The 24,494-nt window shown below is 38.9% G+C and overlaps 2 protein-coding genes across 3 annotated transcripts in view; one reads left to right on the top strand and one right to left on the bottom strand.

The window, feature by feature from the left end:
• Nucleotides 1–16,239, top strand: part of LOC306877766 (uncharacterized protein) — a 53,852-nt gene extending 37,613 nt beyond the window's left edge. Inside the window, exons 16-25 of the mRNA XM_079429715.1 lie at nucleotides 27–171; nucleotides 1,340–1,422; nucleotides 1,519–1,626; nucleotides 3,567–3,712; nucleotides 7,860–8,016; nucleotides 8,145–8,284; nucleotides 8,387–8,461; nucleotides 10,422–11,167; nucleotides 11,313–11,493; nucleotides 11,800–16,239. Of these exons, the coding sequence (XP_079285841.1) occupies nucleotides 27–171; nucleotides 1,340–1,422; nucleotides 1,519–1,626; nucleotides 3,567–3,712; nucleotides 7,860–8,016; nucleotides 8,145–8,284; nucleotides 8,387–8,461; nucleotides 10,422–11,167; nucleotides 11,313–11,493; nucleotides 11,800–14,525 (4,507 nt within the window). The 3' untranslated portion in view covers nucleotides 14,526–16,239. The remainder of the gene's footprint in view (nucleotides 1–26; nucleotides 172–1,339; nucleotides 1,423–1,518; nucleotides 1,627–3,566; nucleotides 3,713–7,859; nucleotides 8,017–8,144; nucleotides 8,285–8,386; nucleotides 8,462–10,421; nucleotides 11,168–11,312; nucleotides 11,494–11,799) is intronic.
• A 757-nt stretch (nucleotides 16,240–16,996) lies between these two features.
• Nucleotides 16,997–23,951, bottom strand: upk1a (uroplakin 1a). Of its 2 annotated transcripts, none has more exons than XM_079430045.1 (8): nucleotides 23,876–23,951; nucleotides 20,166–20,286; nucleotides 19,653–19,853; nucleotides 19,433–19,507; nucleotides 19,108–19,215; nucleotides 18,423–18,596; nucleotides 17,941–18,024; nucleotides 16,997–17,683 (listed from the first exon to the last, which is right to left on the bottom strand). In XM_079430045.1, the coding sequence occupies exons 2-8, from the start codon at nucleotides 20,226–20,228 to the stop codon at nucleotides 17,636–17,638; spliced, it is 753 nt and encodes a 250-aa protein (XP_079286171.1). In that variant the 5' UTR covers nucleotides 20,229–20,286; nucleotides 23,876–23,951; the 3' UTR covers nucleotides 16,997–17,635. The 2 variants fall into 2 exon arrangements, with proteins under 2 accessions (XP_079286171.1, XP_079286170.1); XM_079430044.1 differs by lacking the exon at nucleotides 23,876–23,951 and adding an exon at nucleotides 21,634–21,813.
• Nucleotides 23,952–24,494: the final 543 nt, after the last annotated feature.

The following is a 24,494-nucleotide window of genomic DNA, read 5'->3' as shown; positions in this document are numbered from 1 at the left end:
CTGCTGTTGCATCTCATCCTGATCAGGCATGAGTTTGACAGTGAAAATGTTCCAGACCTGACGAAAGACATGTACATGCAGGATATTCACTGCGTTGGCTCGCTGTGCAAACTCTACTTCAGAGAGCTGCCCAATCCTCTGCTCACGTACCAACTCTACGACAAGTTTGCTGTAAGTAATTCTAGCTCTAGCATAAATTCTGTTCAAAGCTTCTGGAAAATTAGGGTTTTAAAGCAACTTTTTAACCAGTTGCCCCCTCATATATCGTCAGTCATGGAATTCCGATGTCAGCCCCAGCCCGGTTGTACGGAGATACTAGACGTTGCTAAATACCCTCAAACAAAAGCACAAGAAATTAAAGATCTGGCAAACTATCCAATGTGTTTTTGCGGCATTGAGCAATGTAACCAATCAAAGACATCTGTTGATTTCTTCAATGCAATGGCCAATCAGAAATGTTGTAGTATTTTAGAATTCACTCACCGCTGAAAGCGCCAGAGTTTTGCACGCTCGTGAATCATCTCATGACTAACTAAGTGCAGACGCAAGATAAATAAGAGATTCATTAGTATAGAGAGCTTGATTGTAATGGAACTTTGTGAGATCGCGATGAACTTTGATGAGTGATGCTTTTAGTGATAATAAAGGGAGCGCGCTTTGTTTTCTAGGCTATAATCCATTCAGATTAACTTTCGTTTTTCGGACACATACATGCTGCAAAGTTTTGGGGATGATGCTGGATTCATTCTCGAAATAGCAGTGATAAGCAATGGACGGGACAAAAAGGATTTAATTCTGGAACCAGTCCTGGCCAAACTTCCACAGACAGCGCACGTCCTGAGCGAGATCCAACTTTATTGAGATTGGGACATATCAACCAGTCATTTCATTTCCAGTCACGGACAGTAGAAAGTTCAGATATGAATGGTATGCATTTTATGACAGAATAGTCCCACAAACGATGGTTTATTTTTTCCTCACGTGTCTCACCACAATGATTCAAAACGGACACATTTCAAGTGACACGGAAAACTTAAATGTACATCAGAAAAGCAGCGCGCACATTTCTGGTTAAAAATGGAAGGCCATCAACCATTGATAATCATAAGAAATGTTAGAATATTAGAATGATTTTTGAAGGATCATGTGACACTGAAGACTGGTGAAATGATGCTTAAAATTCAGCTTTGCATCATAGGAATAAATTACATTTAAAAAAAATATTCAAATAGAAAACATTTATTTTAAATTTATAATATTTCTCGAAATGATTGTTTTTACTGTACTTTTGATCAAATTTCTAAAGTTACTAAGCAAGCTGTATTTCCTGTCTGTCCAGGAATGTATGGGAGAGATGACGGAGGAAGAAAGAATGGTGAAAGTACATGATGTTATCCAGCAACTTCCTCCTCCTCACTACCGGTAACCCCAATACTCACTACACATGGATCACAAGTAGCGTGATCTGTCATTGAAAGTGTGACAGAAAGAGCTGTGATATCTTTGTGTTTGTCTCAGCACTTTGGAGTACCTCATCAGACACCTGGCCCGTTTGGCCACCTGCAGTGGAGAGACAAACATGCACATTAAGAATCTGGCCATTGTCTGGGCCCCCAACCTGCTCAGGTAACCCCTAACTTGGGATTTTAACTACATAAACACACAGTGACACACAGTGTGGTGTCCATTTCAGCCAATGTTAACAATATTATGATGTATATTTTCATTTATTTTATTTTTATTTTGTACATTTTATTTTTTTATATATATCACCATCAGCCTGCTTAGGTTGATATTGGAGACAGTTAAAGGGATAGTTCACCCAAAGATGAAAATTGTCATCATTTACTCACCCTCAAGTTGTTCCAAAAGAAGATATTTTGAAGAATGTTGGTAACCAATCAGTTGACCGTAGCCATTGAGTTGTTTTCCATATTATGGAAGTCAATGACTACAGTTAACTTTTTGGTTACCAAGATTCTTTAAAATATATTATTTTGTGCTCAACAGGAGGAGGAAACTCATACAGGTTTGGAACAACTAAAGGGTGAGTAAATGAAGACAGAATTTTCACTTCACTGGAAAAATTGCTTTTCTTTTTAGATTTTTTTTGTCTTGTTTTCAGAAAGTTTTTGAAGAGTTTTTGCTTAGAACAAAGCAAAAGCTCACTTCATTTTGACATGTTTTTCTGAAAACAAGACAATTTTTACTTGTCTAGAAAATCCTTCTTGATTTTAAGAATTTTTAGATATTTTGGCTGGAAACAAGACAAAAAAAATCTAAGAAAAGCATTTTTTGCAGTGTTTTTGGTCATATCAGAAAAAGTGATATGAATGTTCATTGATTATCAAGACTTTAAAATAGGGATGCTCGATATTGGATTTTGCCGATATGCCGATAATTTTCAACTCATTTTGTCCGATACCGATATATTTTCTTTTTGTTTGGAAACAACACCAAGTCTCTCCTGTGCAGAAATTATAAGCAAAATATATTTATCATTTTGGTTAGTTTGAACAAGAACTTATTTGTTAGAATTAAATAAACCACAATGAAGGTTTTTTGACAGCACATTGAAGCTTTGAAAATAACTATAAATAAACTTTATTTATCAATCGCTGCATTTCTTCCCCCCAGAAAGAGGCAGTGTTAACCGTAATATTTTATTTTATTTATAAGATTTAACATTTGTAGATGGTCTAAAGCAAAAGAGTTGTAAAAATTCTGAAAATCTTTTAGAGCTTATGATTTGTTTAAAAAATAAAACATATTACACATTAATTAATAAATTACTATATATAAAATTATTTAATTTACAAGTGTCATGTTTGTGATTTGTTTTTTGTTTTGTTTGTTTTTTTCAAGCAAGCTATAGCTTCTGACCAAAACATACTCATTATTATATGACATCAGTTACTGCTTTATTTAATCAGAAACACACTCTAAATGTTACTGTGTAGGCTATTTTACTTTTAATTTATTTTTGAAGTAGGCCAACAGCACCCCCTACAGATTAAAACTCTTTACAGAGCGGGCGTTAGGACCTAGAGGAGGCTGCCGCTGCATGTGCTATTACTGTTTACTCTATCACACACCGATCGCATCATTCTGTACATGCTTTCACAGATTAAATACAGCGATCCAAAACAGTGAATCTAATCATCATTCAGACAAATCTTTGCTTCAAGAATGAGCCACACTGCTGATATGATCTAATCGCTAACACACCCTGAGCACATGTGAGTTAATGTATTCCTCTTATCGGCATGACATATCGGCATAATTTTTCATAATCGGGCTGATGCCGATATTTACATTTAAATCCATTATCGGCCGATTCCGATATCAGTCCGATAATATTGTGCATCCCTACTTTTAAAATAATATTTTAAGCCAAAATATCTGTATTTTTTACTGCTGAAAACACTTGTTTGAGATTTGTATTGTCATCATTGACGTTGTCACTGCAGTTTAAGCATTTTTGTTGTGGGTTTTACTAGTACAGGCTCAGGGTTCAAATTAAAGTACATGATTATGAAGCAGAATCTGCTGTTGTTTTGTTTCAGATCCAAAGAAATTGAAGCAGTGGGCTTAAGCGGTGCTGATCCATTTAAAGAAGTGCGCATCCAGTCCGTGGTCGTGGAGTTTCTGCTCAGCAGTGTGGAAGTTTTGTTCAGTGACTCCTTCACTTCTGTTGGCCGTTTCAGTGCAGGTATGTTGAACCAACACATCTGTCTCTCTATAGATGTTCAAATTCATCAGTAAACCACTCATTCAGTCCGGTGTCTTCAAACAGCACTTTCATTAAACAGTCAGTGATGTTGGTTTTGTTCCAAAACCTAGTGAGCTGCCTACTTTGGTAGTATTGTAATGCATAGCCAAAAAAGTAGCCATTTTAATTATACTGCCTTCAAAGATACAGTACTTTCTTTTGGCAACAATGTTGTATGCTTCAAGAAGAAACCAATTCCGTAATGTGACAATCTCAGTGACAAACTTTAGTAAGGATGCTGCTTATGTAGACAATACACAATGTTTTGGAACAGAGCTGTCTGGTAAACCGATATATAGTAGAATAGAGAATGTATTTAATAACTTCCTTTGCCAGTCTTTGGTTTAAAATGATATCTAATGCAACCTTCGGGCCTTAATTTCTCCAGTGTTTTCTTCCCTTCTGAATTGCAGCTTGTTTTCATATTTAACAGTGATACGTGACTCTTACAACAAGGCCTGTGCACTCGTCTCTTTTCTTTTCCATTCCTTGACACAACATGAAATACCTATCATAATCAACATAAATTTAATATATTAGGGCTGGGCGATGTAGTTAAATTATTTTGCAATATTCTTGTAATATTTTTGCATTTTAATTATATTTATCTTAATATTTACACTACTGTTCAGAAGTTTTGGACCCGTATGATTTTTTTTTTTTTTTTTAAGAAATTAATACTGTTATTTAGCAAGGATGCATTAAATTGATCAAAAGTGACACTAAAGACATTTATAATGTTACAAAAGATTTCTATTTCAAATAAATTCTGTTCTTCCTAACGTATATTTATCAAAGACTCTTGAAAAAGTTAAATAGTTTCCACAAAACTATTTAAGCAGCACAATTGTTTTCAACATTGATAATAATATGAAATGTTTCTTGAACATTTATATTTTGGTGGAAAAACTCAAAATCTTTCTGACTTCAAACTTTTGAGCAACAGTAAATGAATTTGCTCGGAAAAAGTTTTTAAAATAGTCATGTTTTATGCACAATGAACAATCATTTCAACCAAGCTGCCACTGCTGACATGTAAATTCATAGTGTTGATTATGTTAAAATTATCAAGGCATGTTTCCCACAGTTTTGCACAAAAAAAAATGAACAGTTAATAATTTTTATTTGTATCCACCAATATGGAGTATGCATACTTACAGTAATATTTACTTGAATATGTTTTATTAAAGCATTTTAAATTATGTAAAATGTCACATGGGGACTTCTGCGAATATTTTTAACTCCAAATCCGTTTTTTTGTTTTTTTTTCTTCGTTTTTTTTATAAATGAATGATCAAAACACTTCCAAACTCTATTGCAATTTAGTGAGTTTTAAATTTAGAAACCCTATTAAAATCTTTTTAAAGGGGTTATCGGATGCAAAATTCACTTTACATGTTGTTTGAACATAAATGTGTGTTGGAAATGTCTGTACACATCCATCCTATAATGATAAAAATCCACCGTGTTTTTTTTTTTTAAATCCCTATTTTGAAATCCCCTTTCTCAAATCAGGTCGTTCTGAGATTCCTGTCAGAATGACGTAGTTCTGTACAGGCCGCTCCTACGATAGTTGATTGACAAGGCCGTCTCACCTTAGAGCTGTCTGCCATTGTGTGGACTCCGGTGCAGGGGAAAACAAGAATGTCTCTGATTAAGAGATTGAGGTGTTTTGTTGTTGGATGTAATAATGAACATAGCAGTCGTCGTTTACTCCCGACATCTGAGCCGCTGAAGATGCAGAGGATTAACGTTACTTTCATTTTTGAAGGGAATGCGCCGATCCTCGATCCGCCTAAATGCGTTTATGTTCGCGCGAATCATTTGTGATCCAGCAAGTGAGTATAAGGGTTTTTTATGAATCTTTGCAAATCGCCTTTCCTAATATGTGCTAGTTTGCAAGTTTTACAGTCTGGTCGTCACCCCACGGAAGAGAGGGGCGGGGTCAGCAGAGCTCATTAACATTTAAAGCAACATTGACTAGAATGACTTGATAAAAATAGAGTTGATTTTGACAGGGTAAAAAGGGTGTTTTTTTTTTTTTACACACCCATTGAGAATTTTTAACCAAAGTATGTTATAGACTTTTCATTAAGACCCTAAAGAATCAAATCAACTATGACCCCTTTAATATTGAAAATTGCAATACGGTGGAGGTGAAGTTAAATTAATTTCCTTTAAAATAATTGGAAATAAATTATAAATATTTAATATGTCTCCCAGCCCAGTTATTTTCAGAAGTTAGCCTCTTGTGATGAGCTTGGCTAACACAGCACAGTGGAACATGTTTACAATAGCCTCACCCATGTGTAAGTGAGGTTTACTGAGAGCGAGCTGTGTGTTTCCATAGTGACAAGACGGGCGGAGCACAAGATCTCACGCCAGCCCCGAACACGCCTGGTTAGTCTTCATGAGGCGAGGGGGGAGTCCTGTTTGACTGACCCCTCCTATCTGGACCCAGAGCTACGACGCTTCTCCGTGTTATGAGGTCCAGACTGACCCTCTACAGTGGACTCTCAAATCACAGTCTGCTCTACCAGGAATAACCTGGTCAAGTCAGCTTAAGGGGCCATACAGACAGTACATACTGCAGAGTTAAAAACTCCCATGTATTGTTTTAGAAAAATCTGTAAGATTTGTGCATAGACATCCATTAAAAAAACTCAGGTGTGTCCTGTGTGAATGGCTCAGCTTGGAATATGGTATCTGGTTTGTTGCTATTCCAAGGTCTACCAGGTCAAAATCAGGTTCATCGGTTGGTTGACCAGCTGATCAACCATTTAAACCAGCTAATGACCATGAAAGACCATGCAAATCTTTTTTTATTTTTTTTTAGCAGGAATCAAAAAGATACTATCAATGTTCACATGTTCATTAATGGATGGATGGATGTTTACACAAGAGTTTGGGCTCAATAAGATTTTTTTTTGTGGAAGAAATTAATACTTTTATGCAAGGACACACTAAAGTGACCAAAAGTGACAGCAAAGACGTTTATAATTTACATTACATATGATTTCCATTTCATACATATAAATGCTGTTTTTTTTACTTTCTATTTTGCCTGTGTAAATGTAAATGACATGTCAAAACTGTACAGCATATAAGGCAATAAATCCTTTTGTTGACATTTATTAATCTCTTTTAATCTTTTTATTATTTTTTGTATGAGAAAGTATTAATATTGGGCAAAATGTTTATGGTTCCTATTAATTGATCGATTTGATTTCAAGTAGGACATTGAGGAAATCATTAGGTAACATGGGTAAATGGGATGGACGTTAAAGTAAAAATCTGAACTATAGAGTGTGTTTGTGGACTCTACTCTGAGATATTGACAGCAGGTAAAGTGTCTTTTAGTTTTTTTCTGTATGTCAGCTTATGTTTTTGTGTTAATCATAGGTTTCTTCAACAAATTAACCCCAAATATTGCTTTTAAGCAAACAGCTTTTAAATGTTATGCACAAGCGTTACAATCTTTCTCAAGGTGAAAAACGTTATACTTTTGCAGGCTTTGTATTCGATTTATTTCTCTACTTGTCTGATGTCCCAGACTTTACAGGCTTGCCGAGGCCCAAAAAAAGTTCTACGCAAGTACAAAGTACAAGCTTTCCTAGATATGTTAGCTCAATTGCAAATCTTAATGCATGTATTATTATGTACTGAATTCTCAACATTGCTAAATGAGGCACTAAAAGGCGCATTACCTTACTAGACTCAATATTGCAAATTGTGCATGTTAAATCTGAGTAAGCACCAGCAAAGCATGTGCATTTGTGTACTTGCGTAGAGTTTGTTTCTGGCCTCAACCACTTATGTTTTTGTGAACTTCCAGTCTGTTGGCCAACCCATGCATTTCTTCTACAAAGCTTGTTGCAGTAGAGCTGTACGGAATACGGAAATTTTGGAGGAGCTAATGTTTTTTGTTGATGCTTAGGTGTCCTTCTTTTTGCAGTGTATCATGTTGAATCCTGTTTGTTGTCAATCGCTGTGTTCTTCGCTGCAGTATTGTATTTACTCGCTTTTGAGATTTGGATTAATGGATCTGAATCTGATTTAGTTTTTTTTTGGTTTTCTGGCTCCACAGCACGACAGTCTCTGACCAGACCCAAGTCGTTTGTGTCCACCAGGCTTCTGTCTTTGGAGGAGGCACAGGCTCGCACACAAGCTCCACTTCTCCTTCAGGGATCTCCTCACCATGCTATCAGCCAGTTTCACACTGTACTGGACCTGCCTGCTGACAAGTGGGTTTCTTTGAACAAATTAATGACTTTTAAAGGAATAGTTAACCAACAGATTAAATTCTTTTGATTCATGAGCTATTACTATAAATATAAATACAAGCATTTGTGCTAAATTTTTATTCTTTTAGGAGGAAAAGAGGGATGAAAGTCCGGAAGTCGGCGGGTGGGAGCTGGAAGACCTTTTTTGCCCTCGGGAAACCTACAGCGGCAGGGCGACGCAAACCCACGAGGATCACCTCTTTGTTCCAGCCTGCTACCTCTCATGCAGGTATAAGAGATATCTCATTTCTTTAGACCGTACTTCATTCTAAATAGATTTGCATGCTGATGTGAAATTGGCGCAGTTTTTAGTGCTGTATGTGTGCTTTAGGTTGCAGGGTGGACAGTGTGACACTCAGGTCAGCAAAGAGTGAAGAGTCCCTATCGTCTCAGCACAGTGGAGCAGGTATGAATGACATTTGGTAACAACAGGGACCAATGAAATAAGATTAAAGACCTAAAAGATTGGTACTTTTAAAATGTTGTAAGAAAAAGTGATGAGGACGTTGAAGATCTTGATGAATTTGTTTATCGCAGCATAGCAGTGACAAAGTACATGTAGTACCTTGGGTTCAACAGTTTACTACCCTTCATATAAATGAAGTTGCTCCTTTTGTAACAGCTGTAGTCTGTATGTTAATTAAGTTCTGACACCCTGAGGTGGTTCTCAGTGTCCCACACCTGCTCCCATTCTACAATTGGTCACCATTTGCTCAGGATGTGATCATCCCAAATGGTCTACAAACAACAATAACTGTTGACTTTTTTCTTCTCTGTAATAATTAAGCCATTTTGGGAAATGAGCATGATCAAACATATTGTCTAGTGGAAGCTGGGACGAGGCAGTCTAATAGATTCTTACAATGTGTATGTATACTGTTCAAAGATTTGGTGTCAGTAAGACTTCTTTTTAAAGAAATATTTATGTGACCCTGGACCACAAAACCAGTCATAAGTGTCAATTTTTCGAAATTGAGATTTCTACATCACATGAAAGCTGAATAAATAAGCTTTCCATTGATGTATGGTTTGTTATGATGGGATAATATTTGGCCGAGATACAACTATTTGAAAATCTGGAATCTGAGGGTGCAAAAAAATCTAAATACTGAGAAAATCGCCTTTAAAGATGTCCAAAAGGGGAAGTCGTGGCCTAATGGTTAGAGAGTCAGACTCGTAACCCAAAGGTCGCGGGTTCGAGTCTCAGGTCCGGCAAGGATTGTAGGTGGGGGAGTGTATGTACAGCGCTCTCTCCACCCTCAATACCACGACTGCCCTTGAGCAAGGCACTGAACCCCCAACTGCTCCCCGGGCGCCCCCAACGGCTGCCCACTGTTCATAGTGTGTGTGTTCACTGCTGTGTGCCCTTTGGATGAGTTAAATGCAGAGCACGAATTCCGAGTATGGGTCACCATACTTGGCCGTATGTCACGTCACTTTCAAATGAAGTTCTTAGCTATGCATATTACATTTACGGTAGGAAATTTATAAAATATCTTCATGGAACATGATCTTTACTTAATATCCTAATGATTTTTGGCATAAAAGAAAAATTTATAATTTTGACCCATACAATGTATTTTTGCTATTGCTACAAATATACCCCAGCAACTTAAGACTGGTTTTGTGGTCCAGGGTCACATATTTCTATTCAGCAAGGATGCATTAAATTGATTAAAAGTGATTTCTGTTTCACAAATGCTGTTCAGTTGAAGAGTCCTGAAAAAAGTGTCACCTCAAAAATGATTTTTGAGTCTGTTTTCAACATTACTAATAAAAATAAATGTTTCTTTTAGCATCAAATCAGCATATGAGAATGATTTCGGAAGGATCATATGACACTGAAAACAGGAGTAATTGCTTCTGAAAATTCAGCTTTGCCATCACAGGAATAAATTACATTTTAAAGTATATTAAAATAGAAAATAGTTATTTTAAATTGCAATAATAATTTTTTGTACTGTTAATGGTCAAATAAATGTAGCCTTGTCAAGTGATAGACTTTTTTTAAAATATAAAAAAAAAAGAATCTTACTGACTATACTTGCAGTACTATACTGCAAGTATACTATATATACTTGCAGTACTATTCCATTTTGAGAGACTGGATTTTTGACTTTCATCAGCTGTAAGCTCTAATCATCTAAATTAAAACAAAAAAAGTTTGAAATGTTTTACTTTACATGTAATGAATCTTGAATATATGAAAGTTTCACTTTTTGAAATGTTACAATAAAAAAACTTTTTCACGATATTCTATTTTTTTTTTTAGATGCACCTGTATATAATAAAATTCAATATAGAAATTTTAGAAATTATATCATTTAAAAATAAGAGTCATGTGTGATGCTTTGTTTTCTTCTCAGGTCAGGAAAAGATACAACGCTTACGAAGACCTCGCTCCAGTAGTGATGGTCTCTCGCTGGCTGCCTCTGTTGATCCGCAGCTCCTTCCCCAGCGCTCCCCATCTAGAATCCATCCAAGCCACTCTTACGACAGCCTGCTGCCTGAGGAAACCCGTGATGTGGAGGAAAATGAAGATGAAGAGGATGAGGAGGGTGTGTACATGTTGCCTGATTTCTCCCAGGAACCATCTGCCTCATGGATGGCAGAAGATGTCATTGACTTTAGCCCCACCTTCCTGGAAGATGGGCCAATAGGGTTGGGGAGCACAGCTGTCGATCCTAGCGGCAGGGAGTCCCCTCCTGCGGCCGCACCCCCTCCATACCGCTGCCTGAGCCATCAAGCCCACAGCCGGACTACTAGTCAGCGCTCAATCACAGAAGATCCAGACTCCGTTCTCAATCAATCAGAGGTCGCAGCCCGTCGTAGTTTGATCCTGGCTGCAGCAGCTCCACCTCAGCAAGTGTTCTGTCAGCACAGGCCGTCTGCTGTCACTAATGCTCCCGCAAGCACAGCTCAGCAGGGTGAATCAAACTTAAGCCCATCCCATAGCCAGACGCCAGCTCCAGTGACCTCTGCACCCCCGTCTCAGCCCCCCCAAGAGAAGCGTTCTTTTACACGCAAAGTGGTTCATGCACTTTCACCTAAAGCGCCTAAATCCCCGCCTCTGGACATCTCTGATCCGATCGCCATCAGTGTACCTGCCAAGGTGAATTTGAGCGTAACATATTTGGTATTTTTGTAGGGGCACAAACATAATGTAGTGGTATTATTTGGACTAATAACTTTAAAATAAAGTCTATCCTCATTTAATGTGCAGAGAACTGCGAGTAAACCATTTGAACTATTTTAAGGTTCTGGAAATGATTGGTGGACGAGCTGGCGAATTGCAACCTGGACTTGCAAGTAGTGGACCACCTCAGCCACCCCAGATGATATCTATGCTCCTGAGGTCATGTGATTTTCAGCTCACGGAGAGCTGCCAGCAAGAGCTCAACAGTAAGTTGGGCCCCGTCGCCAAAATCAAGGGTCCTAGTGAGTACACACTCTGATTATGGCCTAATGCATTGGTTCCCAAACTTTTCAGACTGGACACCCTTATCTATGACTGTTGTCAAGTACCACCATTGCCCTGTCAGAAAACCTGATAATTTTGGGTAATTTTCCAACATATGCAGGTTTTGTTCGATTGCTATACATTTGCAATGAGAGAACTTTCTACCATAAATACATTTTTCCATGCACCACAAGTTTGGGAACCTCTGGTTTAATGTTAAAAATAGTTAATTTTTTCAAGTGCCTACTTTTTTCCTAATTCCTTACTCTCAAACCTTTTTTCAGGTATCTTGGGTCCCACTGGTGTTCCCCTTCCATCACAGCAGCCCCCTCCTCCTCCCCCCAAGAACCCTGCACGCCTTATGGCTCTGGCTCTTGCTGAAAGTGCCAACAAGGCACTGCGGCAAGGTGCCTCACCCCCATACCACCCCCGTCAAAGTGGAACCTCCCCTGAAACAGACATCTGCTTCCAGAGGTCCCTTTCTGCAGATGCAGGTGCTCTGCTATCTTCTGATCCTAATCAGATTTACTCCACGGTACGCCCCTTGTCTGTGTGGAAGACTGAGGGTAATGACGATAATGATGATGATGAGGGTGGAACTGTTGCTGAAAAGCCTGCAGACAAATCGCATGGTACAGAGTCAAGGTCACCACCTGGGCGAGACACTGGGACTCTCTCTTCTGACAGCTCAGTCTCTGACTCTGGGACATCCAATTCTGAGTTGTCAGCAGCCAGTTCCTCTGAAGACAATGAGCGAACACCAAGCCCCATTTACAAGAACGAAGAACTAACCTCTCCAGCACAGCCTTTAAAATCCAGCCCACCCTCTTCCAGTGAAGCCATCTCTTCTCAAAGAAAACCCCCAGCTTATGGGCGACAGTTTTCTGCTCCGCAGCTTCAGCAGGAGAAATCCAGCAGCCAGTCCAAGCCTGCAGCCCAACCACACACTCAGCTTCTGCATTCTAAATCAGAGAGCTCTCCACTGGCCCAGGTACGAGCCTTCCAGCCCACTCGCCCTAAAGTGCCACCCAAGCCCCCTGATCTTGCTCCCTTGAGGGCTCCACTCTCTCAGACTGACCGGCATGATTACATGCGTCGCTCCTTGGATGCCGGTCGCATTCGACGCTTGGTAGGGCCACCGCAAGGGAACACACCACTTTCCAGAGCTTTTTCTGAGCGTATCAGCAATACCTCTGACATGCTGTCTCGCTATCATGCAGCCAGGATGGCCAGCCAAGCTGCTCAGGTTGCACACCTTTCCCAACAACAGCAACTGGCCCAGTCTACACCAATCAGACCAGTTGTCCCCTCCTCTGAAGACCCTTCCAAGATGGAGAACTTCTACTACGAAATTGGTGCACCTGAGCATCCACAAGTGCCACCCAGCTATGCACGCCACAGCTATCAAAATATGAAGTTGGATCTGGAGGGAAACCTCCGTCTCACTGATCCAGCCAATCAAAGGCCTATTTCCAGGGGTTACCCTCCTCCCTACAACCACCAAGGACCTGGGGGCGGAAGGGCTCCCCAGCTTTGGTCATCTGAGGCCACACGAGCTTGGGGAGCAGCACACTCTCACTCTTTCTCCTTTTCCCATTCTCATTCTCACCATCGCTCTCAGGATGGATCATCAGGACATCCTCCCAATCCCCGTCCCCAGCGTCAGACATCGTCATCCGTCAGGTTGCCTCGAAGTGAAATGCATCCCGTAACCGTATCCATTGGAGTGGGCTCTGCTGCTGGCATGGTGCCTCTGTCTGTGCACCAACGTAGCTTGCATCGCTCCCAGCGTTCCCCTTCTGCAGACCACACAGCCTCCCAGCTTCACCCCTACTTTGAAAACGGGAAGGTGTGTTACCGGTACTTTGAGGCTTCCAGACCAGAAGACTTGCCACTGAATCAGCATCAGCATGCTGTATTAAAGCTGTCTCAGGCCTCACCGGTGCAAGGAATCTCAAAAGATCAGCTTGAACACATTTACGTCAATTACCCTTTCACAAACCCTCCAGGATCTGGGGGTAATTCAAAGGGCTGGGCCACCACAGACCTCGACGAAAATGATCACCAAACATCTGAGACACTGGAACCACCTTCCAAGTCACCACCGGATGACAAACAGAAGCATTCAGAGCAAGAAAGTCACACGGCTGGTTTCGACAGCCCTGCCCAGAATGATGTGTCCTCAGATTCCACAGTGACCAATATAGCAGCATCCAATGCCATGCATTTCCGGAGTCGCTCAGATCCCCAAAGTACCAGCTCGGAGCCTGCTCATGTCCTGACTGGGAAGGAAATTGCCTCCTTGCTAATTGAAAAGCTTGCAGAGGATGAAAGGGAGGGTCCTTCTGTGCCTTCCTCTTCATCCTCTTCTCCACACATTGAGCACCCTCCAAATCCCTACCCTAGCCAGCAGCAACAACAACCTCCACCTGCGTATAATATCTACACTCCAGGACCCTCTCGAGGGCGCTTTGAAGGTCAGGTGCCACCTAGAGAGGGATCAGGACCTTTCCAACGTCAAGACCCCTTGCGGAGATCTTCCGGAGGCCAGTATAGACAAGCTTTTGACGTCATGCCATCTGGCAACCAAGTCCTTAAGTTTTACAGAAGCCAAGACTTTATCCCAAGCGCCCAGGGAGAAAGCACAACCCCTAATCCTTATCTCCCAAGACCATATTTTCAGGACCCCCCATACCCCAATTGGGGCCCTCAAGGCCTCCCAGACTCTTCCCACACAAGCACTCCACCTACAGTGGCCTTCTCAAACTTAGCGCTTGGATCGACAAGAGGATATGGGCCTCAGACCGTGGTCAACCAGTTTAACCAGTACCCACACCAGTCAGGGCCAATGCTTCCTCAGTATCCCAACACACCACGACGAGATGTTGTCCTGGATCCTTCTCTTCGACCTCCAGGGTTGCGGAACCAGAGAGGCTTAAACCGGCAGGGAAGCCTGCCGGGCCCCAACTGGACCATCCGAACTGAGGGCCAGACCCGTAGTTATTGCTAAAGAGCACAACTGCCACAAAAATCCTGTGTGTTTAGAGAATATGATGTAGATCGGTTATAAGCACTAGACTTTTATGTTTCCTGTACAAGTTAACACGTTGTGAAACTAATTGTGTTAACCTCCCCAAGGGGAGACTGAATGTACAGAAACAAAGTTAAGTGGGGTATGTCCTTACTAGTGTTTCTGTCTCAGAAAGACCCCATTGCTGTCCTGCGATTAATGTGTGTATTGGAGTGGAAAAAGTGTACGAGAATAAGACGTGAAGCAGAAAGGATCAAAGAAGTGAACCATAAAGTGGCTTAGATATGAAAACATTCCAGAACACACTGTGCTGTCCAGCAGAGGGAGTCAGAGAGGGTACATAGCTGCTATTACTCTGACAGGACGTTGCTCAGTGGCTAATTTTAGTTTTTCTGCTTTGGGTTTTGTTTGGTTTTAGGTTCTTTTTGACACCAAGTCATGCTGTACAGGGGCACATGCTTGATATGTCTTTCTTCCTCCACAAAGTACGATAAAAATAACCTCAAGAGATGCTGGTGGTTATATGAAAATTTATGAGTATGGCTAGTTTTTGTTATCTTCATTTTTTGGCAAAAATGTGATATTATTTCCATTTTAAATGCTTATTTTTCCTAAGTTATTGTACGTTTTCATTGAAACAAGTTATTGTGAAATAGTTTTATTTTGCCTTTCTTAAATTTGTTTCAAAGAATGTGAAGATTAGGACTTTTTTTTTTTTTTTTTTTTTTTTAGTCTGTGTGAATTTGTGTGTGAATGAATGTGTCATGCGCAGAGTGTCTGACGTTAAGCACATAAAAAGGAACGGTAATTGCAGGATTTTTTGGCATACTTCTGTGAGGTATTGTTTTCTGCTCATTCTCAAATGTCAGATGATTTTGTGTATCAATATTGGCGTTCTAATCCAAAGCAAGTATTTCAGGTAGGTCATGTCACAATGTGTCACTCCCAGACATCCCTGGGTTTCTGTGAAGGAGGACTCCCAACCTAGCAACAATGAATACCTGGTACTATTCACCACAAAACACTGAAAATTCCTTCAATGCCCAACAAACTAGTCTTGGATGACTTTACCAATTTAAAAGTAATTTTTATCAGATACCTCTTTCTGGGCTCAGTAATGTTCCAGTGTTTTTTACTCCGTACTATAGTACCTTTCAGGTCATTAAAAATGTCCTGGATTTTCTTCCATAATTGACCAGAGATGGAATCTCTAAAATTTGGTTAGTAATCCGTGCCTTCTCTTAAATGACTAAACGTCTTTTAAATAATCCTTCGTTAAGAAAGCAAATATTGAAGAGCTAGATACAAACCCTGTCCCTAGCCCAGTTACCCTTATTTACAGTTTCCCAAAGTTCCACACTAGTAAGTTCAAAATGGAAAAAAAAGAGTGTGTATGAGTGAGAATATGACACTGTGTGTTTGCATGTCTGTTATCTCTGTTGTTTTAATACATATCTATGCAGTGAATAACCAAGGGGGATATGTTCCTGAAAAACACTAAATATTAATGCTACCTATGTATGTTAGCAGACCTGTGAGCGTGTATGTTCCAGTGAGAGAGGTCATGCATGTGGCTTTGAAGGTATATACATGTTCAACAATCTCCCCTTCAGCCTTTTGCATTTGGCGAAAGGCAGTTCATCCTATTTTGTAATATTTTCAAATATGTGAATTAAAACCTTGGACGCCGTCAGTGACGAAACCTGTAGTTTGGTGATTATTTTTGAACATAATTATTTCTGTACACAGGTCAGACGAGCTAGCCTAATGATGGGCATTATGTACTTTTAACTAAGTATTACAGAAAATCTCCTTGGAATGCAGGAATGAAGTTTTAAAATGAATAATTTGCAAAGATCTGTATGCTAATTGCAGTGTTTAAAAAATTAACATTGTGATGATATTTACTTGACTAAATAACCTTCCTGTTGATGAGGCAAACCTGGACAAAACGTCCTGGGGCTGAATCTCTGAAGTTGCTATTAAAGCAAGTGTTTCTTTTTTAGTTTGTGTTATTTTGAGATGATTTTAATTCACATGGTATGCAGCGCTGCAGTCTCCATCATCCGAGATGGGAGCCTTTATTTTTTGTAGACAGTAATATGAGAGAAGTTGATGTCTTTCCTGGCTGGATATCCTGCAAAACCAGTCTGTTTCTGAGTATCAGGCGACACTCCCTGTTGAGTATAAATTAAAGCAGACATATGCAAGCTAACATGCCCTCCTCTGTTCTCTGCTAATACATGTGCAAACTCTACTGGCATTAGATAAATAGCCCGAGCAGCAGCGGTTTGGGTGTTTCAGGGAGTAGAGAGCTGCCAGGCTTTTGTTTTTTCGTTCTCACTTAAGGATAGTTTATTTCCCAGGGCTTGTATCAGCATGCAGCCGGCCACAGGTTTTGTCACTTTTTCCCATCAGCGGTCAATGAATGACACATGAAGAGTCATCAGCACAGTCACGTATATTTATTTGATAAAGGAAACATTTGTCAAGCAGGTTTTAAATACAAACGTGCAGCAAAGAATCTTACAAAACAAATGTCCTGTTCATTGGTATTTAGGCATTTTAAAGCAAATTTGATATTAAATATTTATGTAAGAAGAAATACAAGTGTAGTCTGTGGCATAAAAGAAAAATACATACAATCACTTGAAGAAACTATTTCATCAATATTGTTAATAAAAATTTAAAAGGACCCCAAAAAAAAATAATAAAAAAGCATCAATTATAAACGTAATATGAAAGCTATACTTGAATTAGTTACTTAAAATTTGTACCTAACATAATGAGATGATGCTCACTAGTTCTCTCTTTAATTTTGAATTAACTTTGAGCATTATCGTGGTAAATTATACCATAAATGCTTTTGATCAAGATTAACTTGTACTGAACCTGGAACATTCCTTTTGTGCTAAATGGAGGTCAAATTATAGGACATCATTAAAAAAAATGTATGATAATTATACAGGAATGGATGGAAATTGTAATACCAGTTATTCATGTGCAATCTGCAGTTATCTGTATTGTTCTGTGACGGCAAGAGTGGAAACATCTGTGCAGTTGGTAGATGGATCATGCAGAGTCCGTAGTTATTCAAGATACATGTAGTAGATCATGGCGATCACTAATGTGAAAAACTGTAGGACAGAAGTGCATCAGAATAGTGACTATATCTAGTAAAGTGCAATTGAATTTTTCTTATAATAGAACTGTACTTTCAATACTTACATATTAATATAAATGCACATAAAAATAGCTTTAAAGGTCAACAATCAGGACACATTTTTACATTCCCTCTGCTATTTTTGGTTATTGGTGTATGTACACATGCATCACACTAAATCTTTGTTGTAAATTAATGTATAGAGGTAATTTAGAAAACATCTAGACTTACCACCAACATGAGAACGGAGAAACCGTACCAGCTCACAGCCCATGTGTAACGGCTTAACACAGATTCAATATAGCTGAAGCAACCCTGAAATATCAAAACAATACAAAACATAACTCAATAATTGACACAGAAGCACCATTAAGTAACATATTTATTACTTATAAGCATCAAAGTTGTGCTTCTGCACAGTGGTTCTCAGGAAACAGTTTTAAAATTTGTGCACCTTAAAAATAAAAAGAAGGAAATGTATCAATCTTGCCATGACCTGATTAGACCATGAAGAATTATTCATGTGAATAAGAAAGATTTTCTCTTTTTTACTGTCAAAATTTATGTTATTAAATGATTTGTATTCAAATGAACCCTATCAGAACAGACCACTTTGTTTTGTGACACCAGTTGAAAACTAACTCCCAAATAATTAGTTTGTCTCTTGTCGTCTGTACGTCAGGTGACGTTACGAGACTTAAATATTAAGTTACCTTTGAGAATAGGGTGCTGGTCAGACCAAGCTTACAGTTTGCTGTATTTTCTAACTCAAAGGTACTCAGTCTCTTGCAGCAGCCGAGGGGCCAGTTGAATGTAGGATAGATCTGTTTCAAGGTGGAGTTATACTCTAACCAATCTTTCGGACCGTCTGCTCCACAGCACTCGACCTGATGGAGGAGAAAGGTGCAATTAATCAATCGATCTCAGTAGTGAAGAGAAAATACCAGTCACATGTACATCAGTTGAATTCTATATTAATCTATCAAGTTGTTGTGATGCTTGGAAACCAGAAGTGCGCTTCATTTGTGGACTTCTATATGAAGTTGTGTGCAATTCGAAGAATTGTTTGACGACGTTGTTCGGTTTAAACCGTGGTTATAGTGGCTAAAAACAATCCTGGTTCCCTCAGCATATATGGTAAAAAATCACTGAAATTCAGTATATCTCAAGCCCTACTAGTTATAGGCCTAAGCCAGCAACCCATCAAGAAGATCTCTTGCAACAGTTATTCTCTGCGGTTTATGTGAGGACAAAAAGGCAACAGATGCATGTTGTGTCAAAATGAAGGGTTTTCTTTCCTAATATTATGCAGCTATCGTTTTAGCCACAATCCTTTGACAGATGTAAGGCAGTTGTGTTCGATAAAAGCCAAGAGGTCATCATTGGTGTTCAGCTTACCTGTTCCATCACTCTGTTCCATGTCTGTGTAATCTGCATCCCTTGTGTGCTGTTTTGCCCATAATATTGCAGCATCTGTTTCTTTACAAGGTTACTGTTCCCAACCAGCTATAATAAAGGAAAGAGGATTTAAAAAATGAAGAAAAGGCCAACTGTTGTTCCATTACATATGATTATAGACTGTAATTTATAGGACAGTATACGAACAAGAGAAAAATTTAGAAAGAGAGAGCAGGAATTGGCCACGACTAGATGCCTGTGGGCCTAGCGTCTCTGATGTGTAATTTGTCTTTAACAGTACAGAGAGGCTGGTGATTGTACTCACATAATCCCGGTTGGTTGCTGCTGTGATGGCAGATGCGCATTCAAACAGAAAGATGATGAACATTATGATAAGGTACTGTAGAAGGATGACAGTTGATGATGATTAGTTCAAAATTAAAGTGATTGTTTAAATTTGAATGTCTCGCTAAAGGTAATATTGGATAATAGTGATTTGTGTGAGATTATTGCTGTCTTTGTCATTGTCCTCTGTGAAAACCTACCACCAGCATGAGTGCACGGCTCCTTTTCAGGGCAGCAAAGATGCCAAAGATGCATGTGAGGAAGAATGCAAAGCCTGTAAAAATGGCAATCCAGGCCCCAGCAAAGATGTCATCTTTTCCAGACACACCAGATATGGGGTAGAGTTTATACCCGTCCACTGCTACCCAAATGGCCACTGCGAATAATGCCAGTCCTGCTGCCTGAAGATGCATAAAAAAGTAGTAAGTGACAACATTTTAACTGTGTATGTATCTATTAATTTAAAAAAAAAATGGGGAATATACACTGAAAGAAAATTATTCATTGAATTTACAAATTTTTTTTAAGGTATGTGGTTGCCATCCATTTATTTTAGCTACAAATGACTAACTTTCAACTAAATTAGTTTATTTAAATGTAGCTAAAAGAAATAGTTTGCAACCACTTACCTTAAAAAATGTAGTATCTTTTTTTCAGTGTATGACATTTCACAACATAAACATAATCTTTGCATGATTTCGTTTCAGACTTACAGCAGCGATTGCATTCAGACCAACAACTAGAAACATCAAACATGTCAAGACTTCTGCTCCCATGGCTGTGGTGTGTTTTTCTGTTTGACCTCGTCACACTTTCCTGAAATTATTATTTTTCCTGAAAAATATGTAAAAGATCATTCTGAAATAATGATCAGAATATCAAGCACAAGGGAAAGTACTCAAGATTATGTGTCACTGATCTGTTGTCACTGAGGTTGGGCTAAAAATGTACCACTGATCAAAGCTGCCAAATCGTGCCAAAAACTGGAAATTGAAAATCAGGAAATTATTATGGTGAATACAATTCCTGGTTAGACTTTAGTTCTACTTCTAGTTAGAAAGTATTTGAGCATAACTATAATTTTTCTTTTTTTGTTAACAACTGTTTATTGATTTTTATTCCGGGAACAGTAGCCCAAAACACAAAGCAGCTGTGCAAATCCAGAACCCCCCCCAAGGCCGACCCCCAAAATATAATAAAACAAATAAATAAGTAAAATAAAATATTATAATATTAAATATTAATAACAGTAAAGATCTTTGTTGGACGGACAAGGTGAAGTCCCACAAGTCAATCATAAAAAAAATGGCAAGGAGTCAAACATATCTCAGTACTCAACAAATATGATAGTTCCTGTGAGAGCTGAGTCCAAAAACGTGAGAGAGAGGGGCACTCCCCCCAAAACAATAATAATAAAATAAAATAAATCTGCCTAAAACTCCTTGAGAACAGAGATTAGACGACAGATTCGTATAAAAACATTTCATTGGAGTCAAGGAAACCCTATGTGGCAATTTCCAATGAATCGTTTGATGATTAGGGTTTTTAAGAGATAATTTAAACATACCCCATACCTGATCGGAAAATAAAATATGCATATCCTCATTAAGATTCAAGAGATAGGTTGACGAAACAGAGAAAAAAAGTAGGGTCAGGAGTACAAGGGGCATAAACTGAAAGAAATACAATATTTCAATTTCAGGGAAAGTATTATTAATGAATAAAACTTTAAATAAAACAGAAAAAAATCAGCAAAAAGGGGCCAAACGTACGGAGCTCTTACTAGGTTCATGAGCACATCACGTGACTCCTCCATAACTAGAATTATTAAATAAAGTATTTTCGATGTATGATGGTACAGTGATGGTATACCATGGCAATTCCATATTCCTATACCGTGCTATTTACTTCAGAGAATACACTGGTATTACCATGATGTCTACAAAGCCTTTACATACATTTTTTTCAGAGCCTACACTAATAAAAACTGTAAACAAAAAAATCACAATGCTAAAAATAAATCTAAATGGTAGGACAGTTCTTAAACTGATTGTAGACAATATAATCGGAAAATATATATATAGATTACAATAATAAATCCGAAAACAAACAAAGCAAATTTGACTAAAATCCCATTCAAAAAATAAACAAATAGAAATCAGTAGCTGCTCAGGGACCCACCTGTTCCAGTCTGAGATTGCACCTGCTTGTCCTCTACCTGCTTCTATTCAGTTCATCTACTTTTGTGGAAACTTTTATGACGTCAAACTTGTTTGTCATCATTTTTTTTTTTTTTTTGGGTTATTGGGATGGACAACTTCACTCCCTGTGTTTTCACCACCCAGTAATTTCTCTTAATCCATATCACATTTTATTGAAATGAATCTAGGAGTGTCTAAAGCTGTGACAGATGCCATTGCTATTTCCAGAACATTTAAATTTGCATGTGAACAAAGTAAATACTGCTACTTGGTATAAAGTGATACCTACTGGTTCTCTTTTAATAAAGGAAATTTAATTTAATATAAAAATTAGTTTAGTTAAAAATAAACTTACAGTAGAAATCCTGACCTCTGCTGGACACTCACACCACATACAGCTCCATATAATGTGCATTCATAAATACCACATTATTTCCCTTATTATTTGTAGTAATGACTATGGTAAGCATCACTGAAACTGTTTATCATACTTCAAATAGCGTTGAACAAATCCGAGTCATCTAATGAACCAAAGCACGATTAAGACTTTATAATGATCTCATTTAACTTGGGCCAGTAAGAAATGCACATAGCATCATACTAAAAACACCTAAGTATCTATTTAACAATGTGCTAAAATGCTCTAAACACTTTGGCAACCACATAGCAATATGCTTGAAAACACTTAATTATAAAACTTAATTATGGTGGGAATCTTTGCATGGACAAGCATCGCTCACAATTTAAAAAAATCTACAATAGTGTAAAAATACAGTTAATATTTAGATTTGGTGGGGAAATATAATATGTGGAGTTATAAAAACTTGTGGTGTGTTTCTCCTGAAACTCTTCTGTATTCTAGTTTTCAAACAAAATTCCATTAGAATTTCACAAATGGAGTAATTTATTTTAAAAAAGAAATGTGGAGATAAATGGGTTAAACGGAATTAAGTACACCGTGATGCTGTAACAAACTTAAACGCCTTGTCAAACAAAGTGTTGACTTTAGCACAGCTGACTGTCCCGCAAACACACTCATCCAGGAGAACTTCAGGACGGAGGACGCACTTTTGCAGCTTATTTGTTGTTCAAAAACGGTGAGAGTTGATGTTCTGTTGACCATATTTTTATCTGTGTCAACTTCAGTCATTAGGCCTGTATACCACTGGTGTTAGCAGTAGGTAGCTAGTGTAAGCTATATTATTAAATGTTTTTTTATTCGTTTCAGGGTACAACTGAAGATGGAAGAAAAACTTTTGGATGAAAAAGTTAAATGTATGCTCGCCCCTTGGAGGTTTTCCATCAGGGCACCTGGATTTGAAAACAGGCTGGTGACTGCTCTACAACTGTTTGAACGTTTCCCTTTAGATATAGCTGTGACCGGAGGAACACCGGAGGTTAATGCTCAGCTGGCTTCTGCAATCTGTGGGCCTGGTGAGGAAATCGAAGAGGAGGAATGGGAAACTGATGATGAAGGTGATGAGGAGGAAGAAACAGATGAGGACTCTGAAGACTCTGAAGAAGATGGAAGTGCAGATGAGGAACGCAGTATAAAGTCTAAGTTTAATACTAATGATCAGCGTAGTAGTAGGAGGAAACGTGTTAGGATAGCAGAGCATGCAGAATATATAGGGGGTGGCGTTCCTGATTTTGACTCTGTGATTTTACACCATCAAATCCCAAATATTCGCGTGTGGACAATTCAGGGTCATCCAACTTCAAATTCCATCATTAAGCAGACCAACCAGCAGTATGCCTCCACATGCTATGATGTTCTGGTGGTTCTCACTACAGAACAGCACAAGGAGGACCACATGTGGCTCAAAATGGAATTGCATGGCCGAGATCAGCCTTTTTTTCTGGTTCAAGCTGAGCAGGACTGGGACGTGGTCGAGGAGAAGCCTACAGGGCCGTGCATGACCTGCGCCTGGGAACGAATGAGAGTTCGCAAACTGGAGTTGCAAAAGAGAAGTAAAGAAGTATTTGGAGAGATGGCTGATTCAGAAGCAGACAGTCAGAATCCTTCAAACGCTTCCCAAGATCCAGAGTTAGTGAAGATGAAGGATATCGCCAAGGTGCTTGCTGAAGCCCTGCCTGAGCTTCGGAACAAGGCTTTTAGTCAGTTTCTGGTAGCGATTACAAAGGAACTTAGGATTCCTAAATTACTGATTGATGACACACAGTAAGTCAACTTCATTGTGTTTTGAAATGCTTGATATTACCTTGTGACACAGACTTGATTTCCATTTGAACCTCACTGAAATAACAATATGGCTGGTTACACATGTCCGGAGTTCTTGGGGTCAACTTGTTTGTTGGTCAAATTCTAACCCAATCCCTACACCTAATCCAAACCCAACCATAACATAACCCTTAAATGGGACATCGGATGCAAAACTCACTTTAACGTGTTGTTTGAACATAAATGGGTGTTGGCAGTGTGTGTACACAACCACCCTATAATGATAAAAATCCACCCTGTGGTATTTTTTAAATCTCTATAAATAATATCCCCTTTTTCAAATCAAGCCATTCTCAGCTTCATGGCTGTGTGACGTCACACAGACCAAGCCACTCCCACGATAGTTGATTGACACTGCAGTCTTACCTTAGACCCGCCCTGAGTGAGCTGTGAACAGTCCGACCGCCATTGTTTCGATGCCAGAGCAGGGACGTAGACAAGAATGGCCCCTAAGCGATAGAGGTGTTTTGTTGTTGGATGTAATAATGAACATAGCTGAAGACGCAGAGGATTACTTTAGTTTTTGAAGGGATTGCGTCCTCCTATCTACCTAAATGCATCTATGTTCGCGCAAATCATTCGTGATCCAGCTTCACCAG

This window comes from Barbus barbus, assembly GCF_936440315.1.
Source record: "Barbus barbus genome assembly, chromosome: 12".
Taxonomy (NCBI): Eukaryota; Metazoa; Chordata; class Actinopteri; order Cypriniformes; family Cyprinidae; genus Barbus; species Barbus barbus.
This window is presented reverse-complemented; position numbering and strand designations above follow the sequence as displayed.